At 38.9% G+C, this 17,356-nt stretch overlaps 1 protein-coding gene across 1 annotated transcript in view; it reads right to left on the reverse strand.

Moving 5' to 3' along the window:
- Positions 1–1,144: 1,144 nt before the first annotated feature.
- Positions 1,145–17,356, reverse strand: part of SPOCK1 (SPARC (osteonectin), cwcv and kazal like domains proteoglycan 1) — a 657,613-nt gene continuing 641,401 nt past the window's right edge. The window contains exons 9-11 of the mRNA XM_007517572.3: positions 11,825–11,887; positions 2,186–2,323; positions 1,145–1,510 (exon numbers count right to left, since the gene is read on the reverse strand). Coding sequence (XP_007517634.2) covers positions 1,320–1,510; positions 2,186–2,323; positions 11,825–11,887 — 392 coding nt within the window. The 3' untranslated portion in view covers positions 1,145–1,319. The remainder of the gene's footprint in view (positions 1,511–2,185; positions 2,324–11,824; positions 11,888–17,356) is intronic.

The following is a 17,356-nucleotide window of genomic DNA, read 5'->3' on the forward strand; positions in this document are numbered from 1 at the left end:
CTTGTATAGGTGAGGGTGTGGGGACAGTACAAGTTCTTAGGAATCCAAGGTCTGTTTTTTATCACATTTTTTTGTGAAGTTCTATCTAGATTTCCATCTTTGAGTTTTTTCAAATGAATGATATAAAAATCCAGCACCTGTACCCTCACCATGATTTAGAAGGGGGTAGGGAGGGAGCAGAAAGCAAAACATTGAGTTAGGAATTCTGATTTTTTCTTCTAAGGAACACTGTGGTTTTCTCTTCTCAGAGAGCAGGGACAGGGACTGGAGGTGGTGTTGATGCCTTAGAAAAAGCCCTTGAGTAGGTCAGGAAGGGAGAAGCCTGTGGCAGACAGGACCACTACAGCCCAATGGGGGCTTTGGAGCTGAAATGGAAGAGATGGCTTGTGAAGCTGCCCATGTAGGAGGCGCATGGCTTCTGCAAGAAAAGTGATTTAGGCTTCCAGTAACTCTGCTGATGCATAGACAAGAAACTCCTCAGCCTGCAGGCTACAAGCGCCAACTGCTAGTGCTAAAGAAGGACACTGAGTGGAAGTTTTTATTTGAGATGTTGCAACCTAGGTTGGACAAGCTGGCAGATTTATAATGTTCTTTCAAATGAGCTTTTTTTAAAAAATATATCCTAAATACTTTTTTTTCAAAAGGTGTGTATGTGTCTGTGAGGAACACAGATAAGTCTCTTGTACAGTCATATTTATGCATGCACAGAGAAACATTCAGACACTGTATTTAAATAATCAGTTCTCCAAAGGGACTCTTGACTGAATTAAGGCTGCTGTTTATAGGAAACCAGAGATAGTGATGTGAAAACTAATATTTAAATGGGAGGGGGTGGTCAGGAGGGGAAGGTACAGTGCGGTGTGTTTTCCACAACAGCTACAGGACACAAGAGAAGCACTTAGACACTGTAAGGCTGGGAAACCATGCTGTGGCGATCGCCACGTGGATGGGCACAAGGGGTTTCAGACATTTAGAGGCAGGGGAGAGGGGCTCCCTGCACTGTCAGAACCCCACACAAATCACATGCTCCTTGCAAAAATCTCAGGGGCCAGAAGGCTTTCCTCGAGTCAGCCCCCAGCCTCCTGTCTACAAAGCAAAGATAAAACACTGTCCTTCCCACACAAGTGTCCGCAGAGTCAGAACGTTCTAGGAACAAGGCGTCTTCCAAACCTTGGACTGGGCATAGAGAGCGACAATGGAGACCAGGCCTGGGTGCTGGTGCCATGAGTCTTACATACAAATGCAGGAATAGGAAGTGACTTGCAAGTTTGTGTGAAACCTCTGTGTCCTCTTCTGGGGGGGATGGGTGTTGGGGGGGACTACCATATGTAGCCGATCTCATCCTCTTTGTCGTCATCTTCGTCCTCGTCGTCCTCCCTCACTGCACGGGCGTGCACCCTCAGCTTCCCCAGCCTGTTCTTCGGCCCCAGCTCCTGCTCATCCTCCAAGTCATCCAGCAGGACCACGGAACCGCCACTGCCAAAGTCCCCCGAGGTTTCCTGCTCTTCTTCTGAAGTGGTTAGAAGGGAGACAGGACCTGGGTTTAGTTTCTATTCACCCCACATGAGCCAGTGGCAGGGCTTCCCCTTGCTGGGACTTAGCCATTAGGACAGACCATGCCAGCTTGGCCTGAAATGGTCCAGGACACTGGCGAGGCTGCTACCTCCATGAGAGGTTTATTCTAAGTAAAAGTGATGGCTGTCTAGCTTGTCCTTTGCTTGTGACAGTCCTACCTGTTTAAAAAGCTAGTTAGAAATGATCTCACTGGGTTTCAGGGTTTCTCGGCCTCCAGGGTAAGCTTACCGGAGACCATAACCATATCGTGAACTTCTTTTTAAAGCTCTGCTTGTTTATTAATGGGGGGGAAACCAGAACAACACTCTGCCACATGCAATGCTGGGATCAAATTCGGGACTTCATTCTTGAAGGTCCAGTACTTTATCCTCTGCACTATCTTACTAGGTTGCCTTTCTTAAAGACTTATTTTCTTTGGTAATGATATAGCGAACAGAAAGAGAATCATTCTGGTACATGCAAGAAGACAGGGATCAAGACTAGGACCTCATGCTCAACAGTTAAGCAACTGATTCACTGTACCACCTTCCAGGTTGCTTGGAATTCTTATGATCAGCTCCTACCATGAGGACAGAGGTCCCAAGGGGATTGACACAGGGATCATACTCACCACAGCTCACGGCACCCTGTTTTCTGGAGCCAGCCAGCTCGTTCCCATATTTATCCACACACCAGCACTGTCCAGTGCTGCCATGGCACTGTGTAGCTTTGTAATAGCCCTCCTCATTACAGCGAGGTATGAATGCTCCTGGGGGAAGAAAAGGTGCAATTGAGTCAGTTAGCATCTCCTTAGGTAGAGAGCCAAGGCTGCCGCCGTGGAGCTAGCAGATCACGGGGTTGAGGGAGTACACTTGATCAGCCCGGAGTCAAGATCACAGGCCCTGGGAACTGATTCAGAGTTACACTAGCCTCCTCCATGGATGAGTTATTATTTGTCTTTTACTGTGAATCAGCACTTCTCCTGTAGATACCTTTGAACTTTGTCCAGGTTTGCAGAGATGTAATTGAAATCTAGCATTGTGGGTGTGAGGTATATAGCATCTGATTTCTTACTAAATGACCACCGGTTTAGTCAACATCTGTAATCATCATATAGACACAAAGATGAAAAGATGAATGTTCTTATTGTTCACCTTTAAGAACTTTTATGGAAGGGCCAGGCAGTGATATACCTAATTAAGCATACATGTTGCAATGCTCAAGGAACTGGGTTCAAGCCTCCAGTGCTCACCTGCAGGGGAAGGTTCATGAGCAGTGAAATAATGCTGCAGATGGCTCTTTGCCCTCCTTTTCTATCTCCCTCACCCTCTTGATTTCTCTGTCTCTATTCAATAAGTAAATATATTTAAACAACTTTCACAGATACTACACATCAGTGTAGCTATAATCATGTGGGTATACATCGCCTCCATAGTAATTATGTACATTATAACTGAAAAATCATAACTTATGACCACCTTCATTGAATTCCCTTAGTCTTCAGAGCCTGACTCTAGCAATTGCAATATTAATTTGTTTTTCTATAAGTTTGTGTTAAAATATCACATGTAGGTTGAGTTATATAGATTTTGTTTGATTCTTTTTGCTTAGCAGAAATGCCCTCCAGGTCCATTCACATTGCTGCAATGGGCAGAATTGTTCTTACTTTGTTAATGAGTGAACAATATTCACTTGAGTGTGTGTATTCCTATTGTGTCTGTGGTCTTTTCATTTTGTTGATCATTTCTTTTCCTGCCCAGAAGCTTTTTAGCTAGATATATATATTTATTCCTATTTTTCCAACTTGAGTATTTTTGTTGTTGTTTGCTTGTGCTTTAAGTGTCACATAACAAGAACTTTATCAGTTATTTAAGTTTTTCTTCTAGGAGGTTTCTGGTATTTCTTTTAAGTATGCATTTTCTTATTCATTTATTCATTTATTGGCATCACTGAAGTTTCACTATTCCAGTCTGACTTTTTCAAATAGAAATCCAGAGATAGAGAGAAAAACAAACAAACAAAAACACCACAGCACCAAAATGTCATTCAGTACAGTTGGGGCTGGGCTTGAACCTGGGCTGTATACATGAAAAAGCAAACACTTTCCAAGTGAGCTATCTTTCTGGTTCCTCTTTTAAATCTTTAATCTAGTTCTAGTAAATTTTTGTGATTGGTCCAAGATAATGGGCATAGATCATTATTTTATATGTGAGTATCCAATTATCACAGCACCATTTATTGAAGAGACTGTCTTCTCCATCGAATATTCTTGACCACTTTATTAAATATTATTTGACTATATATGGTTGTATTTCTTGAATCTCTAATTTGATCTGTGTTTCTAGATTACATTATTGGGAGGCAGTTAATAGCTTACAGTAAAGTTGTTGACACATGGGTATAATTTCTTTTTTTTTTCTATTATTTTTTGCCTTCAATTTCTGGGGCTTGGTGCCTACACTATGAATCCACTGCTCCTGGAGGCCATTTTTCTCTTTCATTGTCCATGTTGCTATTGTTGTTATTACTTTCATTGTTGGCTAGGACAGAGAGAAATAGAGAGAGGATGGGAAGACAGAGAGGGGAAGAGAAAGATAGACACCTGCAGACCACTTCACTGCTTGTGAAGTGACCCCCCTGCAGATGGGGAGCTGGAGGTTCCAACCAGGATCTTTATATGGGTCCTTGTGCTCTGTACCATGTGCGCTTAACCTGGTCCCTTGTGCTCTGTGCCATGTGTGCTTAACCTGCTGCACTACAGCCTGGTCCCTGGGTATAAGTTCTTATCTCCTTGTGACAACTCTTTAAACTCTCTCACAGCCAACTTAGATTCTTTTCCACCATCATGCATCAGGACCCCCAAGCTCCCTATCCCTTTACTTCCCCAGAGTCTTTTGCTTTGGTGTAGTGCATCACAGCCAGGCCAGGTCTTATTTTGTGTTTTCCCCTTCTGCCCCTGTTTCTTAAGGTCTATGAGTGAAATCACCCAGTATTTGTGATTATTGTTTTGATCTCACTTAACATGATTCCCTCAAGTTCCATCGAAGATGAGATATCACTTTTAGCAGCTGTATAGCAATTCATTGTGTATGTGTATGTATGTATATGTATGTGTATGTGTATATGTATATTCACATATATATATATATATATATATATATTACAACTTGACTACTTATTCTTTGGAGGGTAGTTTGAAGTCAGGAAGTGTAATACCTCTAGTTTTATTCTTCTTTGCCAGTATTGCTTTGACCATTTGGTGTCTTTTGTGTTTTCATACAGATTTCAGACTTTTCCTTCCTATGTTTAAATTAATGCCACTGGAATCCTGATAGAGATTGAAATGACTCCTTGAATCATTTTGGGTCAAGAGTCATCTGTAAAATAATACTTAAATCTATATTTATTGTATTTCTGCAGCTCTATTTTTATATATTTTCCTGAAATTTCTTCCAACACATGATACTTTTCTATTTATGCATATCTTCAGTTTATTTAATCAATATACTAAAGTTTTCAGTCTATATTTTACCCTCTTAAATTCATTCCTAAGGATTTTCTTTTTGATGTTTTTGTAAATGGGATCAATCCTTTATTCCCTTTTTAGGTAATTAATTGTTAGTGTATACAAATATTATTGATTTTTGTGTGCTGACTTATATCCTTCCTCATTACTGAATTTGTTGATTAGATTTAATAATATTTTGGTGAAGTCTTTAGGATGTTAAGTATATAAAAATATGTCATCTACCAATAGAGAGTTTACTTCTTCCTAGTTCTGAGACATTTTGTTTCTTTTTTTCTTGCAAATTTGCTTTAACTCAGTCTTCCACTGATATGCTAAATAGAATTGGTAAGAGTGGGTAGTCTTGTCTGATTCCTGAATTTAGAGGGCAAACATTTCTGTTTCCCATTGAATATTTATCTATAAGCTTATCATATGTATTACTTATCATATTGAGGTATATTACTTATATGTATAATGTGTTAAGTTTTTATCTTGAGATGTTAAATTGTGTCATGCTCTTTCTGTCTGTTGAGGTAATCATATGACCCCCCCCCCAATTCTGTTAATGGAAAATATCACACTGATTTGTCTATGTTAAACCTTTCTTTGCCTTTGGGGCTAAACTCCACTTGGCTGTGGTGAATTAATGATCTTTTTAGTGTGTTGCTAAAATCTGCTTTGGAGAATTTTTGCATACTTATTAATATGTGATACTTGTATCTTATATTCTTTTATGATTTTAATAGCAGAACACTGCTGACCTCTTAAAAGAGTATGGACAAATGTAATAGGCCACTAGATAGGAGACCTGCCTGGCCATGCATGTGACCCATATTCTTAACACAGCACCAAGGGAACACTTGTTCTGTGGTGTCATTTTGTCTCTGTATCTCAATGAAAAAGCAGGCCTAGACCAGTGAAATCATGTACGTTCAAAGCCATGGCTCATCACACATATACACAAGAGTTTAGGAGTATCCCTCCCCTTTTGGATTTTTTATTAAAAAAAATTGTCATGGTATTAATTTTTCTTTAAATATTTGCTAAAATTCACCAGTGAAACCACCTGGTTCTGTTTTTATCTTTGCAGGGAAATTTTTGAGCCTTCACTTAGTTTCCCTAATAACAGTTGGTCTGTTAAGGTTTTAAATTTCCAAGGGGTAGATATCATAATTGTTATGCAAAGAGACTGCCATGCCTGAGGCTCCAAAGTCCTGGGTTCAAACAACCATAAGCCAGAGCTGAGCAGTGCTCTTATAAAATAAATAAGTAAATATAATAATAATAGTAATAGAAATTTTAAAAAGGGGCCCAGGTGGTGGCACACCCGGTTGAGTGCACATGTTACAATGTGCAAAGACCTAGGATTGAGCCTCCGGTTTCCACCTTCAAGGGAAAAGCTTTGTGAGTGGTGAAGGAATGTTGCAGGTGTCTTTGATCCCTTCCCTCTTGATTTCTGGCTATCTCCATCCAATAAACAAATAAAATTAGAAAAAAAAATACTCTTATCACAGCAGCTTTTTTTAAATAATTAAAAACCATAATTTGTATCTTTTTAATATACTTTCAATGAGAAGCTACTAGTGGCTTTTTATTAGAAGGTACATTTACAGTTTTGTTAATGTTTCCTTTCTTTTTTTAAAATTTTTTTTTAATATTTATTTTATTTATTCCCTTTTGTTGCCCTTGTTGTTTTATTGTTGTAGTTATTATTGTTGTTGTCATTGTTGGATAGGACAGAGAGAAATAGAGAGAGGAGGGGAAGACAGAGAGGAGGAGAGAAAGATAGACACCTGCAGACCTGCTTCACCGCCTGTGAAGCGACTCCCCTGCAGGTGGGGAGCCGGGGTTCGAACCGGGATCCTTATGCCGGTCCTTGTGCTTTGCGCCACCTGCGCTTAACCCGCTGCGCTACAGCCCGACTCCCAATGTTTCCTTTCTTAAATAAAAAAAATTAAAAAAAGTTGCATCTGTTTTTATGTGGAATAAGCACCACTTCGTCGTGACACCTTGTATTGGGATACTACTGATGGAACATCAGAGCAAGTAATTGATAAGATTATTCAGGATTCTATCTTTTTCTATATACTAGATATTTTGAAGAAAATGAGAATAATCTCTTCTGTGAAGAAATTTCTCATAAAATAGTTGGGTCCAGTGCTAGTTTAAGGATTGAGAATATCATTTCTACTTCAATTTAAATGAATAGCTCTTGTTTAGTTGGGTCACCTGTTTCTTTGGGAACCCATTTCAGTAGGTTTACATAACTATTATCTCAAAATATTTTCCAAGGATGTAGAATCAAATGGAAACTTTTTTTTTATTGAGGGGGTTAATGGCTTACAGTGTATTCACTGACACACGGGTGCAGTTTCACACCAGGACTCCCAAGTTCTATTCCACCTCTCCCTCCCCTTCCTTCCCCAGTATTTTGCTTTCATGCAATACATCATATCCCATCCATGGGAAACATTATTATTTTTTGATAGGTCGAGAGACACCTGTATCTTGATCCACCACTCCTGAAGTTTCTCTTCTCCAAATGGGGACCAGGGACTTGAACTGGGTTCTGCATGCACAGTAACTTGTGCACTTTAGTTGGTGTGCCATTACTCAGTCCCTAGAAACATCTGAGTACAAACTCTTGGGCCCCCACCTCAGACCTGCTGAATCAAAAACTGAGAGTAGGATCTTTTCAAATGATTCTGATATATGCCGGAGTTTGAAAGCTACATGTTTACAGTATTCTGACCTGAGCCTACATTTCACTTTAAGTGGAATAATATCTGACTCATATTGCCAAATGTCTATTTTTCTTATGATTTACTCTTCTTTTTTTGCCATCAGGGTTATCCCTGGGGTCAAGAAATTGCTGTATAATTTCTAATGTCTCCAGCATTCTTCAGTGGTTATTTTCCTTCCTTTCTTTTCTGATAGAGCTAGAGGAGTTAAAAGGGAGAGAGAGAATGAGAGAGAGAGAGAGACCTGCAATGGGGACTGGGAGTTTGAACCTGAGTATCTTGTGCTCTGTTGGGTGTGTTACAACCTGTCATCTCTACTTTGTTCTTATTTATGTTTGTTATTTTTATATCTTTATATAATTTAGTATTGGATAGAAACAGAGAGTAATTGAGAGGAAGGAGGAGGAGATACAGAGAGGGGAAGGTATAAAGAGAAGCCTGCAGCCCTCCTTCACCACTTGTGAAGCTTTCCCCTGCAGGTGGGGGCCAGGGGCTTGAACCTGGGTCCTTGTGCACTATAATGTGTGCATTTAACCAGGTGTTCCACCACCAAGCCCCTATTTGTTTTTATAAATGTATTTGAAGATACTATCCTTTTCTAAGTTTCACTTCACTATCCAACTCCTTAAATTATGAAACAAATGTTTCAAAATTACATTCATTTTTGTCAATTTTTACTATTTTTTAAGTTTCTACAGAATTGTTTTACATGCAACTCCTGTTTTAAACTATCACTTCACATATCTTAGAATAAATGAGTTTTATCTGTTCACATTTGTTGTGGTTATAGATAAGCTTGCCATTGTTTTTATTTATCATGTTTCTCCTCCATTTCTGGGCCTTCTGTTGAAACAATCAACTGTTCTTTATTCCATGTTTTACCTTCAATACATTTAAAAACTAGACTGCCTTATTTTCTAACAGGACCTAAAGGTAATTATATTTTCTCTCAGACAGCTGGAAATTTATCATTTTATCATATATTTTCATACTTCCTCTGTAGTCTGAAATTGAACTTACTATAAATTTTTAAAGGTCATATTTATTTAGATTTACCATCATGTCTTATCACTCATGATTAATACCTCTGGAACTAGTTGTCTTCCTGAACAAGAAGTAACCTTTAGAGGCTAGTAAACCTACCCCACTTTTGGTTTGAAAGAACGTCCATCATCACATGTGAATGGCCTTTGGGACATATTTTAAATTCTATTAAGTTATTTTAGCACTTTATATTTATCATTATTTTGTGTGATATTAGTATTGCCAATAGGAAGTTTGATGGCAATGCAGAATCCTTATTTATGATAGTCTTTAATTTGAGTTTTCTTTTCTTTTTTTGCCTCCAGAGTTATTGCTGAGGCTCGGTTCCTGTACCATGAATCCACTGCTCCTAGAGGCTATTTTTTCCCCTTCTGTTGCCCTTGTTGTTTTATTGCTGTTGTGATTATTATTGTTGTTGTTCTTGATGTTGTTGGATAGGACAGAGAGACATCGAGAGAGGAGGGTAAGTCAGAGAGAGGGAAAGATAGATACCTGCAGACCTACTTCACAGCTTGTGAAGCGACGTTCCCTGCAGGTGGGGAGCCAGAGGCTCGAACCAGGATCTTTAGAACCATACTTGTGCTTTGTGCCATGTGTGCTTAACCCGCTGCACTACTGCCTGACACCCTAATTTGAGTTTTCTTAGGGTAGACTCATTGGTCTCTGATTTAGTCAAAGAGTCTCCATCAGCATATGGAGAACAGAGGCTTCTATTTGTCACAGTGGATTCCCATTCCATAATTCCATTTTATGGACTAGACCTTAGATCAGGCATGTACTACAGGTGGAAAATTTGGGGGCCGACTTAAACTTGGAGGACTGAGGTTTCAGTCTGCTCACCAAGCTATTCCAAGATGAACAGACTCTAATTTGATTTCTGAGATGATAGATAGGAAGGTACCCATTAGAACATCCTCTGACTCTTAGAAAAGTCTGCTGGTGTCACAATTAGAGGTGTTTCCCACACTTTTGTTTGGGAGCTCAAACTGGTGCATCCCCTACTCTACAGGGAGTAGGAAGAAGAAGAGAAAGAGGGTGCTTTTCCAGGTTCTAAAACAGACACATGTGTGAGCAGATTGTCAAGGTCTGCAAAGAAGAAGTGAGAAGATGCTGGCCCACCCACCTCTTTGTGCTGTGGATGGAGAATAATAACAATAAACAAAAAAGTATGTTGGGTTGAGCTCCCAGGTTGCTAAGAGGCAGGTGCTACTCTCAATCTATAATGTAATAGGATTACCACCATGTTTCCTAAGTAGGCAGTAATTATAACTAATTAAAACTTGTTGTTGCTTGTTTTATTTTTGAACCTGAGTGCTCCTGAATACATATTTATTATATTAGGAGATTTGCTCATGTGAAAATTAATTTGTAAGCAAATAAGTGGCATTTTTATGAGTCAGGCAGAATGATCTCTGTGTGTGGGGCTATATGATGAATTAAGCATTAAAACTGGGGGTGGGGTGGGGGTGGGGAGGGTTCATAGTAGGGTTTGGGGAGACTTTTTATCTCAGACCTTAGAAATGTTTCATGTATTGTAAACAATGGGGCAGTAAGAAGATAACTAGATCTGGTGAAAGTAATTTTTAAAATAGCATTATACTAGTTCCATAACTACCTCTAGGCCCTAGACAAATCCCAAATTACCTCCCACTGGAGGAATCAGAACATTCAGCCTTTAGCTGGTGTGTGTGTGGGGGGGGGGGTAAGGGGGGGAGCCATGAGGTATAGATTCAGCTCACTTTGCCTCAAAGTCAGAAAGACATTTTTATGTGTGTGTGTGTGTCGGGGGGGTGTTGATACTGGGCTCGGTAAGGGCATAATCACAACTCTGAAGTTTTTCCTGAGTCAAAACAGAATGTTGTTAGTAGTGGGATTTTGAAGGCAGCCAGTGAAATAGGTAATTTTATAAAAGGAGGAGAAGGAAATGTGCAATTCAAGGTGATCCAAAACAGCAGAAACCAGCAATCATCAGACTTCACAGGACATCCATATTTGACAATCTGCAAAAACCTTTCCCTTGAAGTAAACAGGTAAAGTTCTAGAATGGCCAGTTACTTAGGGAATGCACCTGCTTCTGCATGCTTAACCAGAATCATTCTAAATCATTGTGTTATAGCCGTCAGCTCTCATTATCAAAATGAAGGAAAACCATGAAGTCTCCTTTCTTTGGCAATGTCCTGTTCTGAATACCATGACTTTTCAAGTGCTAGGGAAATGAGGTTATGGAGATTCAGCAGACCAGCATGTAAGCTTTAACTTGGCCACAGATGTTCACATCAGGGAAAATGTTCTGATACAACCCACTTGTTTCCAGCTGAGCAGTCAAAGAAATAGAAGAAAAATGAGATGTTATATAAACAACCTTACACACACACACACACACACACACACACACACACACACACACACACACACACACTGCCCCAGAGATGAGGCACATGAGCAAAGAAATAACTTTAAAATATGCAGATCCTTTAAGCCTGTCATACATTTAGAAGGGTGTATATAGTTCATTTTCTTCCTTGCATGAACAGCTTTATGTAGGGAATAGAGGAGATTCTATAGCTTATAGGTCTTCAGTGGTTTTATAGTTGATGGCACACTGGAGAGCTCTATTCAATGGGCTTTCATGAAAGTAAACAGAAGCCAAGGCAGAGGAGAATTGCTGGTAGAAATGATGCTGGACTCAGCCCTGGGAGGGGGCAGGGGTGTGTGCCCAATATCCCTAGGCTGACCTGTACCCTCTGCTCCTGCTGGTTGAACATGCAGTTCTCAACCTACTGACTAATCCTTCGATTACATCTAGTTGACTGTGACCTATTACCAACTATCTACAGGATCCCTGTCTGAACAAAAAGAAGTGTATCTCTCAAGAAACAGTTGTTCTTAAATGAATCGCTATAGCTATGTTCAATATTACAAGAGATGTGGAAGGTTTAATTAGTTGTTTAAATTAGTGGCAAGAAATCAAACTTACCCAACAGACTTTTCCCCTTGCTCAGCTTCTGAATCCTATTCATTTCATTCTGGCAAGGGAGACCTAAAAAATAATTTATGAAAGTCAGTTTCCAGATGGTGGAGGATATAATCTCTAATGATTGGCTTTATTCTTGATGTGAAATGTAGACAATAACACACCTGAGAGTGAATTTATTCCATATGTTGTTACCATGCAGCAAAACAAACATAGGTAACTAGTGCTACCAATTAAAACAAATACCATAAGTTACCTAAATAGTATTTAGGGGGCTACTAGCATTATATAGGAATTTTTCTTTCTATAAGTTATGGTTATACAAGGGTTTTGTTTGTTTGTTTAGTCTTTTCACCACTCCTGGGATTTTTTCAGATAGATAGATAGGACACACTATTGCACTGAAACTTCCTCCAATATGGTGGGGGATCTGAGGTTGAACCTAGGTCACATGAATGGTAAAGCATGCACACTAGCCAGGTGAGCTATTTTGTCAGTCCCCATGTAGAACGGGTAGTGTGCTCAGGAACTTCTTCCTTTAAATAGGCAATAAATAACCAGCTAAGGTTTCTATGAACCTGAACCCAAATTTATACATAGTTAAGAATTCTTAATCCACAGCACAGCCCAAGAAATTAGAAGGAAAGCATTGCTTTAGGAGAGTAAGAGGATTACATTTGCTACTTTAAATTCATGACTCACTATCCCAGGAAAGTAAAGCACAAGGTTCAAGGGCAGTCATGAATATATGAAGAAAGTAAGACCTTAACTCTAAGCTCTACTACCACCTAGTTGAGTATCTGGGGTCAGTCTTTTTCTCAGACTGCAGATCTCATTACTGCATACATATTATGTGTAAATGTGTGTTGTCATGTGTTTTGACGCTGTCAGTTCTCATGTGAGGAATGGCCACAGTGGCAACCACCAGGCTATGAAGAGTACATGAACATGTGAGATAGCCTTTTGCTTCTCAAGAGAAGATACTGATTTTGTTTCAAATATAAAGAAAATTAACCACGCTAGTTCTCTGGTTAGACTATGGCTTGCCTTGGCAGGTCCTATGGCAACTGGGGACTCCTATTGCCTAGGTGTTGACTGGGATTCTCAGTGGAGTGATGATCCCCATTTACATCACAGTGCCACCTGGTCTTGCTACCCATTCCATGGGAGAAACTGTATAGCACATTCTGATAACATCTAGTATAAGAAGCTTTCCTAAGGAAAAGCAAATTCTCTCTGATGGTTAAAAGCAGTATGCATTATGACATTTTTTAACAGTCAGTTGTTGACTCCTCATGATATACCACCACACAACGTTACAGATGTACCTGTCTTGCTTCATCTTCACAACAACCATATGAGGTAGGTACCATTACTACCACTATTTTGCAATTGGGAATGCTCATTTTTGTAACTATTCAGAAATAGAGCCAAAGCTATAGACTTTTAGAAAGCTAATCCTAAAGAGAGGGAAAAATCACATTCATCCATATAAACAATTAACTGTGAATCAAGTTTCTCATTATAAGAGAATACATATATTTTACTTCTTGAGAGCTATAAGCAATAAATGAGACTGAAACATAGTTTAAAATGCTATAGGGAAAAGAGAAGAAAGAGCAAGACAATTCTGAAGAATCCATAAGAAAAAAAATAATTGCTACAGAACCGATGAAAATAATTACCAAAGATTTATCTAAGATGTCCAGAATTCTAATAAAAAATAGATTTTTGTAAGGCTATAGTTGAGTGCATGGATATAAAGGCTCAAGAATTCAAAAATTACACAGAAAGAGGAAAATTAATTAAGAAACAAAGGTTAATCTGAAGCAAAGTAACATTAAAAACCTGTTGTGAAATAACCATGTTTCTGGAGCTCCTGATATAACAGCAATCAAATGATACAGAAATTTTTAATTCTAGAGCTCAAGCAGAGAATGCTGCATCTCAGGGAAAAGTGATACAGACTGGTGGAAATATATGTATGTTGATAAACTATATAAGGACTACAGATAAACTATACCTTTATTCCTTAAAAACACATACATATATGTATACACACACACACACACACACACATATAATTTGTATCTTAGTGAGAGCATGTGTGTGGGGGGGGGAGGGAGGGGGTGTCCAGGCTGACTCAGTGGTTACGGAAAGGGCAGCCTTTCCAGAGACATTCCACTAAGTCAGTGCTATCTGCAGCTACACCTCCTGGTGAAGCCAGCAGGCTGTTTCCCTGGCATTAAACCTACAAGTTCATTAGAACTGAGACTTTTCTTTACTATGGCTACACTTCAACCCTAATTCCTGCTTTTATATAAATTCAAGGCCCAAACTACCATTCAGCTTAATGCTGAGCCACTGCAAGAATTTCTATTATAGGGAAAGAAAAAAAAAAAAGACTATTAGTTAACATCGATTTGAAGGCACTTGCTAAGAAAGAGAAAAGAAACCAGGTATAAAAATTGAAAAGGAAAAAATGATTACTGTTTGCAAATAATATGATTGCACACCTGAAAAAATCCAAGGGAACTAACCAGAATAACTGTTAAAAACAAAATGAGAATTTAGTAAAGTGGCTGAGGACAAAATTAATATTGAAACTCCACTGGTGAGGAGATATAATGGAAAAATCAATTTCATTTACAAATAGCAACAATAGTAAACACAAAGGAAGCATTAATCTGTGAGAACAAAACCTCAAAAAAAATGTAACTCCCCTGATTAACAGAAAGATTATGTTCTAGGACAAAGAAATTTAGTAATATATTACTGAATTTGTTTAAATCTGAAAAAAAATCCTGTAAGAATTTTTAACTGGTAAAACAAAGAACTGATTGATTCAAAACCCCTTATTAATAAATGAAAACATATATCTATGGAAATGCTGAAAAAATAATGGCAGGAGAGTTCTTCAATTTTAATACATTGTAAAACAACTGTGATTTAGAGGACAGGAGGTAATGCATACAGTTGAGTGCACAGGTTACTATGTGCAAGGACTCTAGTAAAAGTTTCTGGTCCACACCTACAGGGGAGAAGCTTCAAAAGCAGTGAAACAAGGCTGCAGGTGTCTTTTTTCCTCTCTATTTTCCCATTCCCTTTCAATTTCTCTTTGTCCTAGGGAAAATAGCCACTGGGAGTAGTGGATTCCTTGTTTAGGCACTGAGCTCCACTTTGGTGGCAATTTTAAAAATGTGACTTAAACTAAAATATGAATATTTTTAATAGGACATAAAATCAGAACAAGCTAACATTGTGGAATCTCCTTTAAGTAAACTGATTCTACCTAGTCTCTTAACAGCCATGCTGAGGACTATGGGTGAGTGCTTAGTACAACCTAACTCCACTATTCCTTGTTTCCTCCTTATCTGTTAATATGAAGGCCATGTGCTGATGGTTATAAAAGTCCCTATACTATGACCTTCTGTCTGAAGACTTGTATCAGCTACTTGTAAAAACAAAGAGAGAGAGAGAGAGAGAACTAAAATTAAGAACCAATTCAAAAGGTTTAAAAAAATGACCCAAGTTCAGACTACTTCCACTCTTGTTCTTTGAAAAAATCCCTCAATCCCTGTCCCTGCCAGAACTTACCCTGGGACTGTGCCCTTGTTTGCAGATCACAAACCTTGTTCTCAAATAAATGCTTTCTTGGTCAATGCCACGTGTAACTTTTATATATGGTAGAGAAAGAATCTCATACTGGAGGGAGAAAGATGAGTCTTAGACAATGAAGGGCACATGTTGAGAGTGAGCTTTACTTGCATTCTAGTGGATTAAGGAAAGGCAGTGAAGAAAACACATGAGAATTGCCTTACCATCTCAAAATGGGAAATCCCTTTCTATCTACTTAGGGATTTCTAGGGAACTGTAAGATAAAACAGGGAGAAATTGCCCCATGTTAAAATGTTAATTTTTGTTGTTGTCATTACCAGGGCTTCACTGCTCTGGGCTAACTTTTACAAAAAGAGAAGGGGAAAGGCCCCACAGTACCAAAGTTTCCTCCAGTATGCTGGTGGTAACTATGCTAAAAATTCTCCTTGGAAAAACTGAATAGAATTACAGACCAGTGGAAGAGCTCCCCAAGTAGCGTGCCTTCACTTCCAGGTGCACTGCCCAGATCTGAGTCATGGCAACATATTGGAAGAAGCGCCAATGTAACTGTCTCTCTGTCTGTCTCTCAGAATGAAAATGTAGCCATTAGAAGTGAAATCACACATATGCTAGGCAAATGCTCCAGAAATTTAAATAATAAATAAATAAATGAAATAGAGTTTGAAAACAATGTTTAGGAGGGCTGGGTGGTGGTGCACCTGGTAGAGCGCACACATTACAGTGCACAAGGACCCATGTTCAAGCCCTTGGTCCCCAACTGCAAGGGGAAAGCTTCACAAGTGTTGAACCAGAGCTTCAGGTGTCTCTCTGACTTTCTCCCTCTCTATTCCTCTCCCCTCTCAATTTTTCTCTATCTCTAAGAATAAATAAAACCATATAAAAAGAAAGCAATGTTTATATTGCATATGGCTATGACAGTTTTAATATCTGTAACATTCATAGCTCCAGCTAAAACAAAAATCTCCCCAAGAACCTAATTGAAATCAAAGTATAAAAATAGATATGACAAGGAAACTCATTAGTAGCTCAAATATATACATATATATATATATACATATATATATGTATATATATATATATATATATATGAAATTTCTTGTCCCTCAATTTGGCAACAATCACAAAATATGGAAAACATATATTTTGCAAGAATGAAAATGAACACTCATTTCACTTTATGAAAATGCTAAGGCATAGTATTGTTAAGAGATCCTTGAAGGGTCAAAAGATAGCTCACTTGCATAGTGAGCCTAGGTTCAAACTCAAGGCCCCCCACTATATCCCCATATTCATTGGAGGAAGCTTCATTGCCACGGTTACTTTCACTCTCTCTGCCTTTTTGGTTCTTTCTCTCTCTAATTCCAGGACACTAGGGAAAGAGAGAGACAGGCTGGGAATATGGATCGACCTGCCAACACTCATGTTCAGCAGGGAAGCAATAACAGAAGCCAGACCTTCCACATTCTGCATCCCATAATGACCCTGGGTCCATGCTCCCAGAGGGATAAAGAATAGGAAAGGTAACAGGGGAGGCGATAGGATACGGAGATCCGGTGGTGGGAATTGTGTGGAATTGTACTCCTCTTTTCCTATGGTTTTGTCAATGTTTCCTTCTTATAAATAAAAAATTTAAGAAAGTCATCCCAGAGTAGCAAAACCCCAGCAATGAGAAAGAGAAAGAGAGAGAATCTTTGCTATGCTTTTAAAAAGAAAAGGTTGAGGGACTGAGTGGTGACATACCCAGTTAAGCACACATATTACCATGTGCAAATACTTGGGTTCAAGCCCCAGCTCCCCACCTGCAGGAGGGATGATTCACAAGTGGTGAAACAGGTTTGCAGATGTCTTTCTTTCTCAATCTCCCCCACCCCTCTCAATTTTCCTTTCAATTTCCTGTCAAATAAAATAGAAAAAAAA

The sequence above is a fragment of the Erinaceus europaeus genome, chromosome 2, assembly GCF_950295315.1.
Source record: "Erinaceus europaeus chromosome 2, mEriEur2.1, whole genome shotgun sequence".
NCBI classification, from domain to species: Eukaryota; Metazoa; Chordata; class Mammalia; order Eulipotyphla; family Erinaceidae; genus Erinaceus; species Erinaceus europaeus.